The 23,881-nt window shown below is 54.1% G+C and overlaps 1 protein-coding gene across 5 annotated transcripts in view; it reads right to left on the reverse strand.

Annotated features, from left to right (window-relative positions):
- Ncs1 (neuronal calcium sensor 1) overlaps positions 1–23,881 on the reverse strand; it is a 50,171-nt gene that overhangs the window by 13,380 nt on the left and 12,910 nt on the right. For 4 of the 5 annotated variants that reach the window (XR_014998908.2, XM_085681381.2, XM_085681383.2 and 1 more), the window contains exons 2-4: positions 11,201–11,225; positions 2,368–2,506; positions 663–741 (exon numbers count right to left, since the gene is read on the reverse strand). Coding sequence is in view for 4 of the 5 variants with exons in the window: in XM_085681381.2 (XP_085537507.1) it covers positions 663–741; positions 2,368–2,506; positions 11,201–11,225 (243 nt within the window). In the remaining variant the exon portion in view is untranslated. Of the gene's footprint in view, positions 1–662; positions 742–2,367; positions 2,507–11,200; positions 11,226–16,216; positions 16,263–23,881 lie in introns of those variants that run through there. The other variant, XM_087899780.1, reaches the window with a different exon arrangement.

Genomic DNA, 23,881 nt, shown 5'->3' on the forward strand with positions numbered 1-23,881 from the left:
GGAGCCTCTTCTGCCATGGCAATCCCCCTCGGAGCTCACCAGCTCCTCCTCTGCTGGCTCAGCTGGCACCTCCCTCTCCCTGCCTCCCATAGAGCACTGGGAAGGTTAGGAACTGCGCTGCTGTGACAGACTGACAGCCTCTTCGGCAAGGACCTGGGTAGACCCTGAATTCCCAGCTGGTATCACAGGTGGCATCTTCAACTGATGTTTGTTGAATGAGCAAATAAACGAGACTACCAATGTGGCTGAAGACCTGAGTCCGGCAGGGATCTGGATCCTGTGATGCCACCCACAGGGTCTGCCATCCCAGTACTGCATCTGCCTTAATGTCACTCTGTTCCCGTCCCCACCATACACCCTGCAGCCTGTGCCACCCACATGGCTGTGGACTGTGCCTCACAAAGCCCAACTCCTCCCTCTGAGACCTTCATCTGTCCTGCAAGGGCAGGGTCCTTCTTGTCCTGGGTCTGAACAGATGGCCTGGCCTGCTTACTTGGCCACCTGGGGCCCACCTGCCCAGAGCTCACTGCCCAGGCCTCTGGGAATGCCCTGACCTCCCAGAGTGGACTCCATCTGTGCTCACTGCTGCTGGTGTCTGGCACCTCCTCCTGTCAAGGACTGGGACTGCATCCTTCTAGCCAGGCTGGGGATAGGGAACTTACACCGCAGCTTCTCATCCAGGGTCCCCCTTGAGGTCACCGATAGAGCCTGGATGAACTCAGAGAACTCGATCCTGCCATCCTGAGGGACACAAAAGGAGTGGCTTTCGTCAGTCCAGACCTCACAGGGGAATGATGGGCAGGAGCAGATGGAAGACATGGGGAGGGGGGGGCTGGTGAACAGGGGACAGGAGGGAAGGGATGAGGGGAAGGAGGAAGGGAGGAGGCAGAGCAGGAAGAGAGCAGCATGGGGAAACCGGCACATGGAGGGGGCTCAGGAGAAAGCCATTTCTACAGGCAGCTTAGTTCTGCCAATTTGTTTTACAAAAGAGGAAACCGAGGTTCAGAGAGGGTGGAACCCATCCCAGTGCCAGACAAGGGGACTCCCAGACTGGAGCACCTGAGGAGAAAGCACCTGAGTGAGTGCAGAGGTGAGTGACAGAGATCCCAGGAATACCAAGAAGTCGGGAAAGGCTGCAAGCTTGGCTACCCCAACCCTGGACAGGCCAGCTGACAGTTAGCAAGGCCAGTGCCAGGAAACACTCGCTGCCACACAGTAAGTATGGGAAACTCATGCTCGGTGGTACACAGTGAAAGAGCCAGACACAAAAGTCACACCCTAAGCCTCAGTTTTCTCATCTGTGAAATGGGGGCATTGAAAGAACCCACACCACAGAGCATGATGGCTGTCCTATGACTGCAGTTCCAGCCTCTGGGAGACAGAAGCCAGAAGAGAGAAATGTGAGGTCAGCACCAGCTACAAAGAGGACCAGAGGTCAGCCTGGGTGGTCTGGCTAATTGTTTGTTGTTATTATTTCGCTTTTTTTTTTCTGTCAACTTGACACAAGCTAGAGTCATCTGAGAAGAGGGAGACTCAATTAAGAAAATGCCCCCACCGGACTGGCCTATGGGATATTTTCTCTCTTTATTTTTTAAATAATTTATTTAACTTTATTTTATATGCATTGGTGTGAAGGTGTCAGCTCCCCTGGTACTGGAGTTACAGACAGTTGTGAGCTGCCTTGTGGGTGCTGGGAACTGAACCGGGGTCCTCTGGAAGAGCAGCCAATGCTCTTAACTGCTGAGCCATCTCTCCAGCCCCGCTGGAGTATTTTCTTAACTGATGATCGATATGAATGGGGCTACCCTGGGCAGGAGGTTGGACTGTAAGCTACATTCCTCTGCAGCCTCTGCTTCAAGTTCCTGCCTCCGGATTCCTGCCTTGCCTATGGACTGGGACCTGAAAGCTGAGACAAACCCTTCCTCCCCAGGTCTAAGAATCAATGCCAACCCCGTGGACAGCCGACAGGGGTTAAAACCACTGATCTCACTATTGCTGGAGGATTCCGCATTTTTTTATCCATAAGAAAACTCACATGTATGTACATGTGTGCATATGCTATGCCTTCATACAAGTATGCTGCTGTGTGTGTGTTTGTATGTGCAGCCCTGTGTCTTTGTGCACATGGAACACTGAGTGTGTCCATCACACAAATGAACACGTGTGTGGGTGGGCATGACACGTGTCGGTCTTGATCTGTGCTGGTGCATGTGTGTGCCGTCGGGGTCCTATGCTCATAGGTATCCCGTTCTGAGTGGGGAGCCCTGAAGGGGAGTGTGAGGTGTGAGGGCTGCTGAGCCTCCTGCTGCATGCTGCAACAGCTGGAGAAGCTCAGGGTTGGGACAGACCCAGCAACCTGCAGCTCACCTTGTTCTCGTCGAAGACGTTGAAAACGAACGTGGCAAACTTGGTGGGGTCTCCAAACGGGAAGAACTGTTTGTAGATCTTCTGGAAGCCAGCCGCGTCCAGCTGCCCGCTGGGACAGTCCTTAATGAAGCCCTTGTACCTGCAGACAGCATAGCAGGCGGTAGAGACCATCACCCACCAGGAACCTCTGCCAAAGACCGGGTAAAGCTATGAACCCCAGTCCCAAGACGCAGGACCCCATGATACCAGTAACAGTATCACACGGTCCAATAACATGGGCCCAGATGTCATGGGCATGGGCTCACACCTCTGCCACTCGCTGGCTGTGTGACCTTGGGCAAATCGCTCCAGCTCTCTGAGCCTCACATGAATACAGGAAATCGGAAGTAAGGCAGGAGTTCACACAAACATGGCGTGCAGTGCACTTGGCCCCTCAAGCTGACACTCCCGGCACAGAAGCAGAATGTGGCACCAAGTGACTACTCCTGGCACCACATGGAGTGACAGCTGGTTCCCGTATGGCTCCTACCACATCCCTGCTCTAAAGGAGTAGAGCGGACACCCACTGGAACCATGTGTGGGGCTCAGAAGGCCCTGTGGACTCCACCTGGACACGCCCACCTTTGCCCCTGTACCCAGCACAAGCCTGATCACTGACAGTGTGGCTTCAGAGGCCAAGCCCAGTCTAAGTCAGCTGCTCACCAGCCGCGCAGCCCTAAGCAAATGTCGTCACCTCTCAGAATGTTCACGTATGAAGAAATGGTTGTCATGCCCATCTTGACTTGGGTGACATGATGCGTGTCCCCCTGGGGCCTGATATTTAAAACTCACCGGTATCCACTCTCCAATATCAGGCATTGCTACAAAGTCGCGCAAAACAGCCCCTAGAGTGGCCATCAGCACTCTAAAGTTACCTACGTGTGACTGTAGGTTGGTGCCTGTGTCACTGAGGCCACCTCTGTCGCCCAGGCGGGGCATGCTTTCTGCTAAGGACCACTCCTCCCACAATGGACAGCCAGAGCCACTATCCTCAAAGTAGAGGATTTGGGGAGTCGAGAGCCAGAAGCCTCCTATGAAACTGTGACCCCCCCCACACCCACGGAAGCGGTCACAGCGTCATGTGAGGTAGGGCAATGACCCCATTTTACAGATCAAGCAGCCCGGTTGTCCACAGTTACTCACAGCCTAGGCTTCTGGAATGCCTTGCCCTGGGTCTCTTGTTCTCTGTCTGTCAGTTAGTGTCCCAAATCAGTCCAGTATGGAATTTCTCCAAATCCACAGAGGTCTCTCCATTCTGTCCTGGCAAGCCTCAAAATGTCTACCTGCCCCTGGCAACCCTGGGGTGCCTGTGAACCCTGCTAATAGGTCACACACCAGTATGAAGCAAAGCAGGGCTGTGAGGGAACCGGATACTGGGTCTGAGCTTCATTCCTTGGGGTTATCGCGAGCTTCCTTACCAGGACCAGGATGCAAAGAGTTTTAGGTTGGCTTCTGACTCCCAGCCCCAAAGCCAGACTCTGGAGTCTGTGTGAGATCTACCCACTGGCCCCCAGCTACCCGCTCCTCACCCCCACCATCCTTCTAGCTTCTCTACAATGCTGCCTGCGATTTGAAGGACCTTGACAATTCTTTAAAAGCAGTGACAATGCCAGCTATGGTGGCACACGCCTTTGATCCTAAGAGGCAAAGGCAGACCTCCGTGAATTGGAGGCCAGCCTGGTCTACAGATCGAGTTCCAGGACAGCCAGGGTGACAGAGTGAGACCTCGTCTCCAAATGAATAGAGATGAAGCAAAGGAAAAGAAGTGTGACAATGTCTCCTGAGCCCAGCCCAGAGAGCCCCGCAGGAGGCCCGGAGAAGCCAGCCCCACACTGCACCAGCAGGCGCTGTTGGCACCGACACCAGCTACAGGGGCTGGTGGCAGAATGCCAGTCTATTGAGTATCTAGTTACCCCTGCAGAGCCTGTCACTGAACCCCACCCATCAACAGGAGGCTGGAGAAGCCACCCCCATGAGGTGATCCGGGACGCCCAGGGGTGCCAGCCTGCACAGAAGCCCCCCCACCGTGCACCTTCCACCACTCCTTGGTGCTCAGTACCTCCGAGTTCTGTAAACTCTGCCACATATTCACCATGACAGGTCCCCGGGTGTCAACCTGTCTAACCTGGCTAGGGTAAGAGTCCTGTTCCACTGTTAGCCAAAGCCCCCATGATGGACAGCCTGCGTGGTATCTCTCCCACTCACTCAGCGCTGGCTACAAATCCCAGCTGGCCATAGCTTGACAGTCCGGACATGGCCTGGTGTCTGACATATGCCTAGCAAGGATCGCTGGAGAGCTGAATAAACAGTCAGACCTCCAGGTGGGGCAGTAACCCAAGTGTCCAGGTCCCTTTTCTGAGCGTCATGGATCCTCTAGAGGCTCTAGGCAGAACCACAGAACTTGGTGGACAAGGTTAGCAAACCAACTCTCTCTCTCTCTCTCTCTCTCTCTCTCTCTCTCTCTCTCTCTCTCTCTCTGTGTGTGTGTGTGTTTGTGTGTGTGTGCGCGCACGTGCATGAGACTCTGTGTGTGTGTGTTTGTGTGTGTGAGCACGCACGTGCGTGACTCTGTGTGTGTGTGTGCGCGCGCGCACGTGCATGAGACTCTCTCTCTCTGTGTTTGTGTGTGTGTGCACGCGCACGTGCGTGACTCTCTGTGTGTGTGTTTGTGTGCGTGCATGTGCGTGACTCTGTGTGTGTGTGTGTTTGTGTGCGTGCACGTGCATGAGACTCTGTGTGTGTGTGTGTGTGTGTGTGCGCGCGCGCGAGGCACCAGAGAGGGAGCAATACCAGCCAAGGTAACCCTGTCTATCAGCAGAAGCAGAGTTCCTCCCTTCTAGCCTCCCTACCCCCCAGTCTCTTCTCCGGGAAGAAATCCAGGCTGCGCCACCCCCATGTCAGTGGCTGGGAAAGCGATTATACCCAAACATTATATAACCCCACTATTCGCCCTCCTAAAGTGGAGGAGGGTACCTGCCTGCACTAGAACGGCAAGGGAGAGGCCTGAGGCGCTCTGGCCACTGGCTTGCGTCCAGTCCTCTAATCTACCCTTCCAACTGTCACCTTGAAGGGCAGGGATTGCCATCTTCTGCTTTTGTGCACCACTGGCTGGTTCACTGTTGGTGAACAGCCTGCCCTACAGCCCCCTCAAGATCACACAGGACCTGTGTGAGACCTGACTCTTCCCACCCCAGGCCAGGACCAGGTGCCATCAGGCCAGGCCGCCTCCCTCTTTTCTGCTGGGTAAGTGCTGCTGCCAGTACAGTTACCAGAGCACGTGAGTCTGTGCTCCTAGCCCTAAGCTGCAGGGCCAGAGGGCAGACCCCACTGGGTCTCAGTTTCCCTGGTCCCCACACGTGGGAGTGTTCTGGGCACTGGAATATAGCTAACAGTCACTATGTATGTGTCTGGTGCTGAGAAAACCACAAGAGGAATTCCGATCCCCAGGAGATGGGGATACGACAGTTGTATGCTGCCATGTGAGTGCTGAGAACTGAACCCAGGTCCTCTGCAGAAACAAGAAGGGCTCGTAACCATCACGCCAGATCTCCAGCCTGTGCCCAGCATCTTGTGTGGATACTGAGGCCCCAAACTGGGTCGTTCTCTGCTGAATGAGCATCTCCCTGAATCTCAGCTTCATTATTTTTGTTTGTTCTTTTTTAAAGATTAATTCACGTTTTATGTTGTTCTGCTTGCATGTATGCCTGCAGGCCAGAAGAGGGTGCCAGATTTCATTATAGATGGTTGTAAGCCACTATGTGGTTGCTGAGAATCGAACTCAGGTCCTCTGGAAGAACAGCCAGTGCTCTTAACCTCTGAGCCATCTCTCCAGTCCATTTTGGTTTTGTTTGTTTTTCAAGACAGGGTTTCTCTGTGTAGCCTTGGCTGTCCTGAATCTTACTCTGTAGACCAGGCTGGCCTTGAACTCACAGAAATCAAGCTGGCTCTGCCACCAGAGTGCTGGGATTAAAGGTGCCACCACTGCCCAATTTCACTATTTTTCTTAAGGAGGGCTCTGGTTTCTAAGGCAAACCTGGACTGGTCCTGGGTCTCTTTGTTCTTGACTAGTATATGACCCTAAGCAGGTGATTCTGTCTCACTGAGCCTCAGTTTCCCCAGTCTCTGAGGTTAGAAGCCCATCTAGCATTTGCCTTGAAAGCCCCTGAGTGAACCAGGGCAGACAACACTGGAAATAAGGGACATTCAGCAGGCAGCCAGGACCTCCCACACAAGCATGCACCCACGCCTGCGGTGGAGAGGCCAGAAGCATAGTCACCTTCTATCCAAGCCTAATCCACATGTAGGGCAGGAGGGTTCCAACCATGCGACACTGTGCTTAGGATGTGTTTGGGGAACTAATTCTTTGTGATGGGGGTGAGGATGTGAAAAGATGCTCCCAGAGGTGACAACTGCATTCTTAAGTCAGGAGGCAGTGAATCTATCACCTTACAAAAATTCTAAGGGCTGTTGACTGCCACTTGTGAAACACTCCCAGTGGGGTGTGTGTGTGTGTGTGTGTGTGTGTGTGTGTGTTCAGCAGAGACGGAATGATGTCTGCCATGACACCCAGATTCCAGCACGGCCTCTCAGGATCCCTGGGCAATGCCCGCTCCCCCCCCCCCCCCGCCAGGGCTTGGTCTCCCATCTCCCACACACTCTAACCGGCTAGGAAACTCGTCCTTGGGACCTTGCAGGGACTCTGCTCCTGTCCTCTCCATGCCTCCACAATTAAGGCAACATCTGCTTCCCAAGGCGCAGAATCAAGGAGATCAGTAGCTAAATGGATGAACAGTGGAGCGGAACAGGCTGCGATCAGCAGCCACAGCTGGGAGGGGTGCAGGGAGGCAGCCCTGGGAAACTGCTCCTTCCTGTCATCTCTTCAAAGGCCCCCCTCTGCCTGGCCCACCCCTGCTTCCCCACAGCTCCCTGGAGGAGGAGGGCTGCTCCCCCCCTTTCCTTCCATCAGGGCTTGCAGTTTCCTGGGTTCCTCACAGCAAGAAAACAGTATACAGGAGCCACTAAATGCCAGAATGTGAAGGAGAAACAAGCTAGACCCAAACTACCTCCCCCACTCACAAAGCTGTGTGTGACCCAGGCAAGTGTCCCTACCTCTCTGAGCTTATTTCTTCATCTGGAAGATAAGGCTACTCCTAGGACTCAGGACTCTATAGGGTGCTAAGTGTTGGCACAGCACCTGCCCACAGAAGACCTGGGGACAAGAGAAGACCTGGCTCCTCATCACAGCAGCGTGGGATGGTCCAGCTGGCCTCATCGAGGTGCCTGCAGAAAGCCTTCCTGTTCCCACCCACTACATTGTTACTGTATTGCCAGGATGTTTAGTAATTATAAAATAATCAAATGAGAGAATTTGGACAGGAGGAAATACAAGGGGGAGGAAGTACCCACAACCCACGGTCCTGCCACCAACCACCCCATCCGGCTGCCTTCTCTGGTGCTTTGCCGCCTGGAGCTGAGCATCTGGGAAACTTCCCTGGTTTCTACTCAGCATGGTGTCCTGGTCACCTTCCAGGACACTGCAAGCTTTGGTACCTGTGGTATTGCTCAGTCAGCCCCTACTGGGCTTCTGACCTCCAACAAGGCTGAACCCAGCTCTGTGGACAGTAGACTCTAAAACAGAGAGCCCAGGACACAGGAAGGCTGCAGACTGAAGGCGGCCCCACCCCTTGAGCCTTGGGCTTTTATCCTTGGCAAAAGAACAGACACTGTAGGGTTACCTGAGGCTGGGGGCTGGGTGATGGGGTCCCCACTGGCTGACCCAGGCACACAACACCTGCCCTCACTGCAACCCAGGCCTTCTTCTAGTCCTGGTTCCTCTGGTACCCTTTGCATGGCAGGGACAGCATCACAGGAACACTGAACAGCAGTTTTTGAAGTCCATACAAACAAGGTGACTCTGTACGGTGCTGGAGACATGGCAGCCTCTCCGCTGAGACCTGGCTAACGAGCTGAGATGTGGGGGTGAGGGACTAAAAGAGATAGCGGCACAGATGAAGGCTCCAAAGGGGCACGAGTCAGGCCCAGGTGAGGGCTGGTGTGTGAGGAGCTGCAGTGGGGCGGGGGGGTCTGAGACTCCAGGAACCCCCAAGGGTTAGGGCAAGGAGTCGAACTTTAGACAAGCTGTGGGGTGTCCTCCAAAGGGGCTTCAAGAGACCAGACCATCTGGCTTCATCTCCGGCTCTTCTGGCACTGGCTGAGGGGTGTGTGTAGGAAGCTGGGAGCAGTGCCCACATGGGAAAGATCCCCTGGGTTGGGGCTAGTTGTTCAGAACAGGGAAAGCTGTGAAATGGCCCTGGGCATTGAGGGCATAGGGACAGGAGGGACTGGAGGCTCCTGGCCTAACCTCTACCCCAGAAGGCTTGTAGACCAAGTCCCAAGCTTAAAAAAAAAAAAAAAAAAAAGAGTTTGGGGCCATCAAGAGAGAACAATGGACTCATTTTGTGTGGTAAGAATTCCCTAACAGTCCACAACACTGGAGACTACCCAGAATGCCATCATCTGTGACCCCCATTACTGATGTCTGTCTACACAGAGGTAGGGTGCTTTCTGTAGGGACAGGCCTGAATCAAGCAAAGTCAGGGAGCTCTAGTAAGGGGACAAACTAGAGGAACTCCCAGTTTCAGGACAGCTGAGATTAGGACTCAACAGGGCTGAACATAGTAGGAATATGTTCAGACCTGCATAGCCTTTACCCAGGGTGGGAGAGGGGTTTAGCAGAAGCCTGCCATTCACAAATGCTTGCGCTATAGAGCCCAAGGGCTGCCACCAGGAGGCAGGGAGATGTACAGACTGAAAAGCAAGGAAGATAGTGTGGAGGCAGGTTAGGAACACGGACAATGGAGGCAGCAAGACCTGGAAACTCCTGGAATATTCCTGGAGGTATGGGTAAGTAAGAAATAGCCAGAGATGGGTCAGACCCCCACACACACTCTGTCCAATAGGTTGGCTTCTCCCTGCACCTCCACTCCCTTGCCAGAACCCAGCCAGCTCCTGATCCTGGTTCCGCCCGCCTAAACAGATCTTCGGTGAGAGCCAACAGAGCCAGGCAGAATGTCACAGCTCTGCCCTTTCTGCAGCATGGACCCTGATGTGCAAGCTCAGACAAGAGGTCTGGAGGCTCTGAGCTCTGCGACCCTCAAACATTAAGGTCTCCAAGCTTCCCTCCAAGCTTCCCTCCTTGCTCCCCTCCTGGGGCTCACACTGAGAGCCTCTCCTGTTGGCTTCATATTCCACTGTGACAGACACAGCCTGCCGCTCTCTTCCCCTAGGCCCAGGGCAGGCATCACTAGCTCATTGCAGATCTCACTGATTTCTCACTGCTGCACTTTCCACTTGCTCTGTGACAAGCCACTTTAGAATCTTCAACACAGTGCTTCAGATAGCCACTACAGATTGGTCGGAGCTGGCATCCAGCTAGAAATCCATTGGTCACCCTTCATCTAGTATTCTTTCTCTCTGTGTCTCTTTCTCTCTCTTGTTTTTTAAAGACAGGGTTTCTCTTTGTAGCCCTGGCTATCCTGGAACTCGCTCTGTAGACGAGAATGGACTCAAACTCAGCAATCCACCTGCCTCTGCCTCCTGAGTGCTGGGATTAAAAGTGAGTGCTACCACTGCCCAGTTACATCTAGTATTTTCTAAAAGAGGCAACTGGGCCCCAGAACGGGAACAGTGTTTTTGAGGCCCGGAGTGGTTCAGGGATGAAGCAAGGACTGTATTTTAGTCTCCCGGTTTGTACCTCATCTATTTGGTAAGCAAGGTCTTCGATCAGCCTGATGGATCATCTTAATTTTATTTTATGTGATGGCCATTTTGCCTGTTTGTATGTCTGTGTGCCACATGTGCGCCTGGTGCCCAGAAGAGCATGTTGAAACTGGAGTTACACACAGACAGTGGTGAGCTGGTTGCTGGGAATCGAACCCAGGTCCCCTGGAAGCGCAGTCAGTACTCTAACCACTGAACAGTCTCTCCAGCCTCCAGGTTGAGTCTCCATGGATACCACACAGTGAGGCTGGGGAGATGACACTGTCCGCAAAGAAACCAGGCAGGCAGACAGGAGAGCCTGAGTTTGGGTCCCAAGCACCCATGGGAAAAGCCCAATGTGGTGGCAAGCACTTACAACCCCAGTACTGGGGACACTGAAGAAGCAGGGACAGGGGCCTCTTTGGGGCAACCTGGACAAATTGAAGAGCCCTAGGTAGCAGTGAGGGACCTTGTCTCAAAAACAAATTGGCCAGGTGGTGACACATGCCTTTAATCTCAGAACTTGGGAGGCAGAGGCAGGCGGATCTCTATGAGTTCCAGGCCAGCCAGGGCTACATAGTGGGACCCTGTCTCCAAACAAACCAACCAGGGAGATGGCTGGAAAGATGACTCAGTGGTTAAGAGCACTTACTGCTCTTGCAAGGACCAAAGCTTTCCACATGGCAGCTCATGGATACCCATAACTCCAGTTCGAGGAGATCCAATGCCTTATTCTGACCTCTACGGACACGGCATGCGTACGGTGCCCAGGCATACATGCAGGCAAAACACGCCAACAAAATAAAAATAAATAAATCATTTTAAGGGGCAAAAAGAACCCACAAAACAACCCCAAAAAGAGGAGTCACTGCCCTCCCCCAGCCTGTTCAATGGACACTGCACAGCCCCATGTGACTGGGGGGTGCTGAATTGGATGTGGATGGATGTCTGCTTCCTGGACCCCTCCCTGTCACACAGGCCGTGGGCTGGGCCCACCAGCATCCCACACCCACCCCAGCACACAGGTTCTACTCACCACTGCTGCACCTCCTTCTCGGTAACTGCAAGAGAAAAGAAGATCAAAGGTTAGATGGGAGTCCCAGGACACCGGCATCTGCGGGAGCAGGGCAGGGGCTCTTCCTACCTCCTTACCCACAGGCTTCCTGGCCCACAGGACTGTCAGCCTTTTCTGAATAAGAAAGTACTGCCCTAGAGAACAGTGGGTGAGCAATCTTGGCAGGCAGATGCTCACCAGCCCAGGAGAAGATGGTGTGCCCGACCTTCAATGCCCACTGCCTACAGCTGCCGATACAAAGGCCAGCTCCCAAACACCTTAAGATGAACACCATGACCTCCCTGGGGAGAGAAGGGTTTATTTCTGCTTCCACTTTTACAGCCCACCAAAGAGGGAAGCCAGGGCAGGAACTCAGGCAGGAACCTGGAGACAGGAACTGAAGTGGAAGCCACGGAACACTGCGGACTGGCTTGCTCCCCAAGGCCTGGTCAGCCTGTTTTCTTATACCACCCAGGACCCTTTGCCCAGGAATGGTGCTACCCACCATGGGTTGAGCCATTCTACATCAGTTGCCAATCAAGAAAATGCCTGAAGGTTTGTCCACAAGCCAACACGACAGAAGCATCCCCTCGGTTGAGGTTCCCTCTTCCCAGATGACTCTAGCCCTCTCTCTGAGCCCTCATCTGTAAACAGGCTCACAAGAATCCCATGTCCCACCTGGGACAGCCCCTCCCATCTTCCCTCCCAATAAGGAAACTAAGGTTCAGTCAGGTCTACTTATGGCTGCCACAGAGAATACCCGAGGACACTGTCCCAAGAGATGGGTGGTGCCTCCAGGGTTCAGAATGGAACACTTCTAACCTTGAGGCAGCCGATGAGCTATATTGTGTGACTTTAGCAAGGAGTGGTATCATGGACCATAAACAACAGGAAGTAGCGGCAAAGGCTTGAATGGCAGGGCCACTGGTGACCTCAGCTAGGTCTCACGAAGTCAGAGATGCACTCCTGGGGAACTCAACTTCCCGCCTACGAGTTCCAAAGCCTGCCCTCTGACTGCTGTCTGGCAGAGGACCTTCCCTGACCTCCCTGACCCCATCACGGCCCCGGAGGTTTCAGGTGGTTTGGTGGGGCATGGTCTACTGTTCTCTCACCGGAATTGTCCCTCATGCAGGACACCGAGTGACCAGCAGGCAGTTAAGCCTCTGGGACGTGAAATGAATCTGGGAAAAAGCTTACGTAGCTTTGAGCAGCTACTTTGGCTTAATGGGACACTGGAGACTCAAGTGTCCCTTGCCTCTGGGATTCCTAGAAATGCCAACTCTTCACTTCCTAGAGTTGCAGAGGATCCTGGAGGGTGGCAGTCAAGGGAACCTCTCTGGGGGCCTGGCCCCTGAGCCCAATCCTTCTGCCAACTAAGATGTGTGGACATAGGTTAGGCAGGCCTGGCACCACAAGATTGAGGTGTACACAGCCTACACTGAGGAAGCTTAACAAAAGAGGGAGACACCCTCCACATAGGGACCCCGTAGTCTCAGCTGCTCCTATATTCTGTTTTGAGGAGCTGCCCTGTCACTTGATCAAAGATGTTGTTTTGTTTTGTTTTGTTTTTCAAGACAGGGTTTCTCTGTAGCTTTGGAGCCTGTCCTGAAACTAGCTTTGTAGACCAGGCTGGCCTCGAACTCACAGAGATCTGCCTGCCTCTACCTCCCGAGTGCTGGGCTTAGAGTGGGCCACCACTGCCCGGCTAACTTTCTAAAATTTTTAAAGATTTATTTTTACTTATGTGTATGTGGGGGGTGGAGGGCAGTCAGAAGAGGGTGTCAGGGCCTTGGAGTTGCAGGTGGTGGTGAGCCACCGTGTAGGTGCTGCGGATTGAACCTCAGGACCTCTGGAAGGGCAGTCGGTGCTCTTAACTGCTGAGCCACCATCGGACCAGTGGCTTCCTGTTTCGTTGTCTCTGTTTCTGTTCACTTTTCTAGCTCTGACCCACGCTAAGTAATACTGCCCACAAAACTCCATGTGCTCGTGGCTCAGCTCCCCAAACACAACAGAAGGTGACCACTAAGAAGAGTAGTGACTTTGCTCAAGGTCATGGAGCAAGGTGACAAGGGGTGGGGAGTCGGGATGCTGAGAGACAGAGCAGCACCCTAGCTGTGGTTCCCAGCACCCACAGAGTGGCTCACAACTTGCCTGTCTTTCCCACAGAGTGGCTCACAACGGCCTGTCTTTCCCACAGAGTGGCTCACAACGGCCTGTCTTTCGTTCCGTGGGATCTGATGCCCTCTTCGGACCTCTGTGGGCTCCCACGGAAACATGGCGCAGCCATACACAAAAACAAAACAAAACAAAAAAAACCTGTTTTTTCAAAAGATGTCATCAGTACGCTGGATTGAGTACAGTTAGGACAGGTTACCCATGGCACTCGCCTGTCAGGTGATACTGGGGCTAATCAGGAAGCCAGAATTGGACTAATCCAGAGAGTGGGACACACTCTCAACCCTACACCTTCAAGTCAGAGCCATGAACGCCCAACCAAGCCAGAGGAAGACTGTGGGGAAGGTGGCTAAGGACGACTCAAGCCTAACTGGCTGTGCCCACACTGGGCTGGGGGTCGAGTTGGGGGGCGGGGAGAGAGAGTGCTGAAATGGCCGTGGACAGATGCCGCAGGGCCTCTTCAGGTTCCAAGGATAGCGGCTGGACTGAGGATGATGCCCCTGTCCTCAGAGCTGTGACAAACACTGAGGGGTGAAGGCTGGGAAGCTGGTTGGGGTAGGGACAGGGGGATGGATCTGGAGAGCTGGAGAGTCCCTGCCGGTTGGGGTGGGGGCAGGGGCAGGGTGTGGGGACAGGTCTGGAGAGTTGGAGCATTGCTGCTGGTTGGGGTGGGGGCAGGGGCAGGGTGTGGGGACAGGTCTGGAGAGTTGGAGCATTGCTGCTGGTTGGGGTGGGGGCAGGGGCAGGGTGTGGGGACAGGTCTGGAGAGTTGGAGCATCGCTGCTGGTTGGGATGGACGGTTGCGGGGGTGGGGGGGGAGGGGGTAGGGTCTAGAGTGTCCCTGCACTGTTATATTCACAGGTCTCAAAATAAAAGGCTGAAGGGAAATGACTCTTCAGCCACAGTCTATGTGCCCCCCACAATGCATGGAGGGCCAAGAGGCAGCCCCGGATCCTGTGCTCCTGGGATCAGATCACTATAGGCACTTGGAGAGAGCAATCTGGGGGTCCAGCTTCCCGCTGCCTCAGTCTTGGGACCAGGTGCAAAGGGAGCTTCCTAAGGTGCAGCTTCCAACTCCGTCCCATCCCCCTTCTTACCACTCCTTCTCACCAAGTCTCCAGCCAACTGTACAGGACCCCCCTCTGGCTTCCCTCCAGGGTCCATGCTCAGGGCTTAGCACTCAGTGTTCAGACGCTCAGGGCTCAGGACTCAAATTCAGGGCTCAGGACTCAGGCTCAGGGTTCACTCAGGGTTCAAAGTTGAGGGTTCAGGGCTCAAGGGCAAGGCTCAGGGCTCAGAGTTTCAGACTTAGGCTCAAAGCTGAGGAGGAGTACCAATGATCTTACGCCCCAGCCAACACCCCAACTCCATGAACCTACTCAAGATCCCTGAGTGTCCTGTTCTCTCAGCCTGGGTCACCAAATGACCCATTTTCCACAGCTGTGGTGGTTTGAACGAAAATGGCCCTCACAGGCTCATAGGGAGGTACACCTTTAGGAGGTGTGGCCTTATGGAGTAGGTGTGGCCTTGCTGTGGTCACTAGGGTTAGGCTTTGAGGTTTCAAGCGCTCAAGCCAGGCCCAGTGTCCCTCTCTCTTCCTGCTGCCTGCTGATCCGGATGTAAACCCTTCTCCAGAGCCATGTCAACCAGCATGCCACCATGCCTTCTGCCATGACAACGGACTAAACCCCTGAAGTGTGAGCCAGCACCAACTAAATACTTTGCTGTATAAGAGTCGCCGTGGTCATGGTGTCTGCTGGCAGCAATAAAACCCTAACTAAGACAACAGTCTTTCTGTGACCCCCCTCTCCAGCAAGCCCCTGACCCTTCCATGACCCTTCAAAGGAACTCTGTCTACCCAGTAACACCCTGCACATGGCCAGTCAGAGGCCTGACCAAGTCAGGAGAGAGTAGGGAGGACAAGGGACCATGAGAGAAGAACCAGGGATCAGACAGGCTAAGGCTCCTTACGCTTTTAAGTGTAAGGTCAGACCAAACACCTCCATCTCTGAATCTCACTCTGCCCATCTGTCGAACAGGACCTGCAGCCCCACCTGCAGCTGTGTTACAGGCCAAAGTAACTTAGCAAACTGGATCTGTGCCTAGTACCAGAAGGCCCGATAGAAAGACATTCTCTTCCCAGAGAGACACTGCCCTGGGGCTCTGACATCAGAGCCAACCCAGCTCCGGGGCTGGGACTTGCACTTCCTAATGGGTGTTTTGTCTAAGTGCACCTGGTTGGGGCTGACTTTCTTTTCCCCCAGAACAGTCCTGGGACCATCTTAAGCACTACCAGGCCTGGGGTTCGGCACCTTTTGGACAAGACCCTGTTGGGGTCACGTGTAGACTGGGTTACTTCTGAACAAATTGTTAACCCTCTATGAACTTTGGAATCCTCATCTCTAAATCAGCATATAAACCCCCGACAGGATCCGGGGAAAGGGTTCCTTAGAATCCTGCAGTTCTGGAGGACTGGAGCACAGAGACACAAAGAAGGAGGGTACAGGCACCCATCCCCCTTCCACTGGCCCTGCTGAGATCTAAAACTGCTGAGACAGAGAACTATACAGACACGCCACCCCCGTCCCAGGCCACCACCAGCCGATATCTCCTCAGGCCTGCTGACACCCTCCTATGCCCCTGCCCAAGTAGAGACGCCCAGTGTACCCAGTGCCTCCGCCCACCCCCAGCAGCTACCGAAGCTCCTTGAGGCCCCTCCTCCTCTCCACGCAGCCCATGTCTGCCAAGAGTGAACACAAGAACCGGTCCCAGGAGCCCAGGATAAACGTTGAGTCTGATTTTCATTTCCCTAAAGCAAAATACCTCTCTGCTGATTGAAGCTCAGCTCAAACATGGTGGGAACAGAACGCCAGAGCTGGCAGCCCCCACGGAGGGAGGAGGGGCCTGCTACAGCAGGACGGGTAGAAGGCAGACTTCCCAGCTGGCTTCCTGTGACCAATCCAGACACCACTTCAGTCTCCAGACACAAGGACTGCCCTCGGGGTTACCCACCCTACCCAGTGCATTAGCAACGGGGAGGGGGAGATTGGGAGGACGGGGGGGGGGGGGCTGGCCTCCCACCCCAGTCCCTTCGAGCCTGACCACCAAATATTCTCCCTCTAGAAGGGCAGCGGGCCTTCCTGTGCTCAGCTGCTGGAGCACTTACTGTAGGGTCAATCTTGGCCCTGCACCCCCTCCCCCATCCTGCCTCAGTCCCTCACTCGCTCTCTCCTATTGAATGTCCTGGCTGTCATAACCACCCCTGCCATGGTCTTCCGGTCCTCTCCTGGGTTCGGGAATAAAAAGCTCAGAGATCTCCATAGCCTGCCCCCTCCCTTACCCCTACTCTGGGGGATTCCTTTCCTCCCTGTCCGCTCAGCATGGAGGTCTCCCCGCACCCCTCCTCCAGGTGTCTGTTCTGGGGAGTGTTTTGTCAACTTGGCATAAACTAGGGTCATCTGGGAAGAAGGAACCTCAATTGAGAAAAGGCCACCATCAGATCTAAAGGCAAGTCTGTGGGGCGTTATCTTGATTAATGACTGAGGTGGGAGGGCTCAGCCTACTGTGGGCGGGGCCATCCCTGGGCAGGTGGTCCTGGGTTCTCTAAGAAAGCAGGCTGAGCAAGCCATGAAGAGCAAGCCGGCAAGCAGCACCCCTCCGTGGCCTCTGCTTCAGCTCCTGTAGATGAATGGCTGTGAACTATAAGATTCCTCCCCAGGTCTCCTTTACCACCGCTACAGAAAGCAGACTGGGTTAGGGGTGATGACAGAGCTTCCTCAGAGAAAGGAGACACGTCTGATCTACTCTGCTATACTCAGTTAAGTCTGCACATCTTCTGCCCTACAGACTGCGCCCCCATAACCTAGTCATTCCACCCTCTCTGGCCCTCAGTTCCCTGGTCTGAAAGGGAGGCAATTTGGGCAAAGGAGGTTAAACTCCATGTGCTCTCGCCAGCTCCTTGTGCTTCACCAGCAAGAGGGTGGAGGTCCTGACAGTCCACCCAGGCTTCTAACTCAGTCCATAATCTTGGCCCTGGTCTCCCCTCCAATCCCAGGAAAAGGTTCCGGAGAGTCCCCCGATCTCTGCCACAAGATGACCAGCCCTGGCAAGTCAGAGGGGTCCAGTAAGGGCATTTCCCATCGAAGGGAATGGACAGGACAACAGTGTCATGTCCTGAGAAGAGCAAAGGGGCAGACAGCAAGGGGACCAGATGGTGACCACGTCCTGAGACCAGCAGAGGACCAGCATGGGGGACCAGAAGGTGACCACTGTCCTGAGACAAGCAGAGGACCAGTATGGGGGGACGGGAAGGTGACCACTGTCCTGAGACAAGCAGAGGACCAGCATGGGGGACCGGAAGGTGACCACTGTCCTGAGACAAGCAGAGGACCAGCATGGGGGACCAGAAGGTGACCACTGTCCTGAGACCAGCAGAGGACCAGCATGGGGGACCAGAAGGTGACCACTGTCCTGAGACAAGCAGAGGACAAGCATGGGAGACCGGAAGGTGACCACTGTCCTGAGACCAGCAGAGGACCAGCATGGGGGACTGGAAAGTGACCACTGTCCTGAGACCAGCAGAGGAAAAGCACGGGGGACCGGAAGCTGGGCATGACTGGTTTGCGGAGACCTTGCCTGGTCTCTAAGCTACAGCACTTGGAATCACCGGCTCCAAGCAGACAGAGATAACATGACAGCACTTGCAGAGGGCCTGGCACCAAGCCGACAATGCTACTGTGATTACTACCCCACGCCTCTGCCAGGGAGACAGAAGCAGAGCTCCTGCCCTGCCCATCGCTTTTTCCCCAAAAGAGGTCAGAGACTGACCCTGCCTCAGCAGATGCTGACCCCGCCCACCCGGAATCCCTGGGCCCTCCCTCAGCATGACACAGAGAGCAGCGCTTCTGGACCAACCCTCTTCAGGCTCCTCCCGGAGTAGGGTGGCAACGGCCCAGCCTCTGGCTGGCAGGTGCTATTTCTACCCATGTTACTTGTGCCAGCCCAGCTGGGTGGCTCAGGGCTGGGCGCACCACAAATCAACAGGAAAGACATACAGGCCCTGCCTGCCTCCCCCACACTGCACCCTGTGCAACAGCTCACACCCTCCCCCACTCTGCCCACAGAGATGCTTTGGGAACTGGTAGAGACTGCTTTTTGGCCTGGCCACATGCTAGGCCCCTCAACCAGGCTGCATCTGAGCCCCGCATGGACATGGACGGGAGTCACAGGCTGTGGCTGTGCTCTGTGTGGCAAAGCAATCTCACTCATAAGCAAGAATATCACCCGATGTTGAAGTTCACAGGGCTAACCAGACTCAAACACCCTGGCCTGGCTTCTCCTGGCACCCAGCCTCCCAATTCTTCCCCTCGTATCCTTGCAGCCTGGTTTCCGCGTGTGGAGACTAGGGCAACACACAAAGCCTTGTTTAAGGGATGTTGAGTACAGGGTCTCTCAGCCTCTAAGGCACCTTAAGGCTGAACCAGCCTTGCCCCCTGACTTCTAAGGCACCACCCAGCTCATAGCACTGGAACCCACATTCTCTCTAACTAGCGGCCTTGGTGCAGATAGAGGCACAGTCATGCTAACACCCCAGTCGATGGACTTGCTTGCCACTGAGCCTTGCTTCCTCTTAGCACAGGGCTTCTGACAGAGCTGACAGGAGAATATATATGGCAGACAGCCCAGCACTGGACACAGGGACACAGCTGTCAAGTGACAAGTGGTGGTGTCAGAATAAAACACTGGGGCTCTCACTGCCTTCTGGGTGGGAGCTGGGAGCTGCAGCTGGCAGAGCCAAGCCTTGGTGTTAGCACACACCGAAGCGGACAGCTTCCAGCTGCTGTCAACGAGAGGAGCCAGGCCCTAAAAGGAGCACGAGGCGGGGCTGCATAGATCCTTCGAATCTCGAATTCAATCCCATTTTTCTCCTAGTCCCTCAGATCTCCTGAGCCCCAGTTGTTTCCACTGACTGAGCTCAGGGGCTGCACCAGGTCCTGTGGCGAAACAGCTCACTGCCAGCCCACTGTGTGTTAAATCCCCGAGGCTCCGAAGAGGCAGTAGCATGCCACCAAAATCATACAGCCAGTGGCAGGGCAAAGTGCACCAGAGGCCCCGCAACCAGCATCCTAAGAGCAGGCTCAGAGGCCTCAGCCTGGGGTGATCATACCCAAGGAGAGCCTTGTGTGTCCCCAGGCTGGTGAAAACACCTCTGCATGGCAGGAGGGATGAGGGTTGGGGAGTACTGCTCACAGGGCACAGGGGCACCTGCCATCGCCACAGCCCCGCTTGGAGGAGCCAGGCCTCGATGCGGAGCACTTGATCCCTCTCGCTCTTAGGTTCATCAGCTCCAACCCCCAAGGTGAGCCTCAGTTTCCTCATCCGATGAAGGAGATAGCAGTATTCAGGAGACTGCTTCACCCCGGAAGAGGACCACGTGTTGAAGGAGTCCAAGAGTTCCCTCAAGATGCTCCCCTCGGACTCCCTAAGGAGAGAGGGCCGATGCCCCTGCAGTTGAGAGACTCCAGGCAGCCATCAAAAGCAAGGTTTGAGGAATAGAGATGGCTCAGGCAGTGCTTGAATTCAGATCCCCAGGACCCACATAAAAATCTGGGTGTGACAGGGAGTGCTTGCAATCCCAGTGCTGGGAAGGCGGAGACAGGTGGATCCCTGGAAGCTCATTGGCCATTCATTCTAGCCAGTCAGTGAGCTCCAAGTTAATGGAGAGACCTGGTCTCAAAAGGTGAGGTGGGGAAGGGCTGAGAAAGTCACCTGATTACACACACACACACACACACACACACACACACACACACGCATACACACACACAAGGTAAGTTTTGATTCAAAGTTTGTATTCTGGCTCAAATATTTCTATAAATGTTACTATCTGCCCTATCTATCATTTGTGGGTTTTATTTGACTCCAGAAACAAAATGGTGATTTAATTTCTATGTTGGCCAAACAAACTTCCCCCGCCCCCACGCCAGATTGTTGAAGTCAAGTTACAGAAAAATGCACTTTGCCTTGTGGACTCCAGTAGTGGTATAAGGGAGAAACAGTCAAGAGGCGCTCCAACAGGCCAGGCTAGCAACTCACCTATTACACACCTGAGGTATAGGAGGTCCTTCTGTCTGTGTGTTGTTTTCTTGGTTAATGACTAAAGAAACTGCCTTGGCCTGTTGATAGGGCAGAATTTAAGTAGGCAGGGAAGACAGAACTGAATGCTGGGAGGAAGAAGGCGAAATCAGGAAGATGCTATGGAGCCACCATCAGAGTCAGACATGCCAAATCTTTGCTGGTAAGCCACTGCAATGTGGCGATATACAGATTAATGGAAATGGGTTAAATTAATATGTAAGAGTTAGCCAACAAGAAGTTAGCTAACAGGCCAAGCAGTGATTTAATTAATTAATACAGTTCCTGTGTGATTATTTCAGGGCTAAGCTAGCTGGGCGGCCGGGATGAACAAGCAGCTCTTCCTTCTACACAGCTGAACATGCCGCCGGGCAGAGTGTGATGCTCTCCACGGCACAGATGAGGAAACCGAGTCATCCAAAGGTGAAGCTACCTGCCCAAACTCATCTGCAGTAGAGGTGGAACCAGAGCCAGGGTCTAGGTAACTCCAGAACGTACTGGAGTAGGTGTCTGAGACATCCCCCAAGTGCAGGCTGGGAGTTGATCCTTTTACAGGTGATCCAACTCTTATATAAATTTAGGATCCCTTATCAAAAGTTTCACAGATCTAGAGGTTCTTCTGGACTGGGAATAATTTGCATATTCATAAAGAGATATTCCCAATGGAGGGGAGGGACCCAAATCAAAACCCAATACCACCTTTTATATACAACCCGAGGGTGATTTTGTACAGAATTTTTAGGGCAACCGAGTTTTTGCTGCAATCTGTCCCATGAGGTCAGGTGTGGAATTTTCCACAGCAGTCTCTCATCACTGCTCTACGGTGATTTTCAGAACAGGAATGCCAAACTGACTCCAGCTCATAGGGGACCAAATCTCTGACCCAGGTCTTGCTGGTACTAGAATGCAGAGGTCCTTGGCTTGCACTGACTAACCCAAGCTCAGGTCTGGTCTTGACTACGTCCAACTGTGCAACAGTGGACACATCAACTAACTTCTCTGAGTCTCCGCTTCTCTTTCTGGAAATAGGGAGTCAAAACCCACCATAGTTGCACACAAGAGAAAAAGACTGACAGAAATGCCGAAGACAATGGCCTTGGGGAAGGAAAATAAAAATGACTCTGCCACTACTGAATGTCCACTTGTATCCTTCCCAATTGCTGCAAGCTCTATCACGCCGGGCGTGTGTGCCTGTGTCTGGTGGCTGAGCAGTGCTGAGCAGTACTGGCTGCTGTGCAGTGGGTGGTTAGTGTGTACGCTCCTGCAGAAGGCCCTCAGTAGCCAGAGTAGCTGCTGCAATGTCCCCAGCCTTCTTCTCTCTCTTTGGGACACACACATACACGTGCACACACACATGAGCAACACAAAAGTGGCCACAGGAACTGGCCACGGGTCCAAGCCTTCTCTACTACCAGACTGGGAACCTTGCGAGAGATGGAGTCCTATGGGGGCAAATGCCACCTTATGCACCCCCCAGGGAGATGCTGACCTGAGGTGTTCCCTGCAAACTCCAGGGGCAGGGGCACTTCTCCAGGTCTCAGATAGCCCAGTTTCACAACGCATCCCACACTGCCTCTGCTGTTGCTCGTGCCCAGACAGTATTCAATTCTTAGAAGGCTCTTCCACCAAACTCTGTGTACCTTGTGACTTTGGGCAACTGAACCTCAGTTTCTGCAAAATGGGAGTAGTGATGCCTTCCTGATAGGATGATCTTGAGACACACAGGATTTTTCAGTTCCTCGTCTATCCTTCAATTACAGCACGCCAGACTTTGAGTAGAGGTGCAGCAATGACCCGTATGGGCTCCTGTCCTCCAAATCCCTGATATAGCCAGGACAGACCTAAGCACAGCTGTCTAATCTACTATGTGATAAGAAAGGAAAGACCAGAGGGACAAAATGAAGCGAGAACATAGCTCACTTGGTGAAGAGCTTGCCTGGCATGCACAGAGCCGTAAGTTCAGTTCCAGCATCCTTCACCATAACTGGTTCACACCTGTGATCCCAGCACTTGAGTCAATCTTGCGTAGCAAGTGGGAGGCCAGCCTGGGCTACATGGTCTCTCTGTCTGAGATGAGAGTGGGGGTTGGGGAGGGGAGAGAGCAGAGAGGATTCCACCCTGGCCTGGAGGGTGGAGGACAAGGCTGTATGGAGGTTTACCGGGAAGCAGAGAGCCGTCCTCTGACAGGCAGAAGAGAGCAGAGGGGATCTGCCAGAAGCAGCTGCCAGCCCAGCTCAGACCTCACAGAGCACAGGAGGTGCCCCAGGTGGCCACATGCTGCTGGAACAAAGCCTTAGCCACAAGAGGCTGTTGCCATCCAGGCAGAGGGAACATGACAAGTGTCCAGAAGCATTAGCAACTGCTACTGTTGCTAATTAAAGTGTCACAGAAGCCACGGAAGAAGGGATAGCATGGTAGGACCTACTGGCAGGGGTGGCACCTCCACCCCTAGTGCAGGAAGCCCTCAGGTCAAGCCACCTCCCCCGTCCCAGAGTCCACCTTTGCACTTCAACTCATGCCCTCTTGATCCTCTTCCTCCATCCTGGGGCGGGGACACCCCGGGCTGGTCACCATCCACAGTTCGGGCATGCCTGATCAGTCACGGTTGCTAATGTCACAACCCATGGAGCAAGCAAGGACGCCCATTACAGGAGTGGGGGAAGTGGGGGGGGGGAATTCCTGCTGCGGAACAGAGGAGAGAGGTAAAATGAGACGCCCCTCCCCTTTGCCCAAGAAGGGTGCAAAGCCCCCAGCCAGGAGATAACTAGCCGAACTGGCCAACTGGTGGGACGCGGCTGGGGAGGGAAGCAGTCCCGCCTTCAGCCATCTCCTCCACTCCTCACCACCTGCCCCGGACGGACGCAGTGACCCTGCTCCGGAAACCTATCTGCAGCCCCTGGGCTCCGGCAGGGAGCCAGGAATGGTTCTGGGACGAGAATTCCAAGGCATTTGGCCTGGAGAGCCGCAAAACACCCAGCTCCAGGCAAATCACTGCTCAAGCGCTGCTTCTGGAGCTGGCCCTTTAAGAGCCAGGGTAGGGGCGTGGCCCTGACCTGCTCTCCGAGAAGGAGGCACCTCAGTGACTCACACTGCCGCGTGTCCTGTGTCGTGCACACAGAGCAGAGGAACTGCAGGACTCCTAGCTGGCTGGGCAGGAGGTTGGCTGCTGCCAGTCACTAGTCTAAGTGACAGGTATAGAGGCCCAGGTAGAAACATGTAGCACCATAACCTTGACCACAGACAGCATCTGCTGCTACCTTCATCTCCTAAGCTACACAGGATCCCCAGCTGCTTTACAACCTGTTTCCCAAGCTGCTTCTCCATGGGGGCTGCTGTGCATGGGGCCCAACAGGC

Source organism: Myodes glareolus, chromosome 21, assembly GCF_982192425.1.
Source record: "Myodes glareolus chromosome 21, mMyoGla1.1, whole genome shotgun sequence".
Taxonomy (NCBI): domain Eukaryota; kingdom Metazoa; phylum Chordata; class Mammalia; order Rodentia; family Cricetidae; genus Myodes; species Myodes glareolus.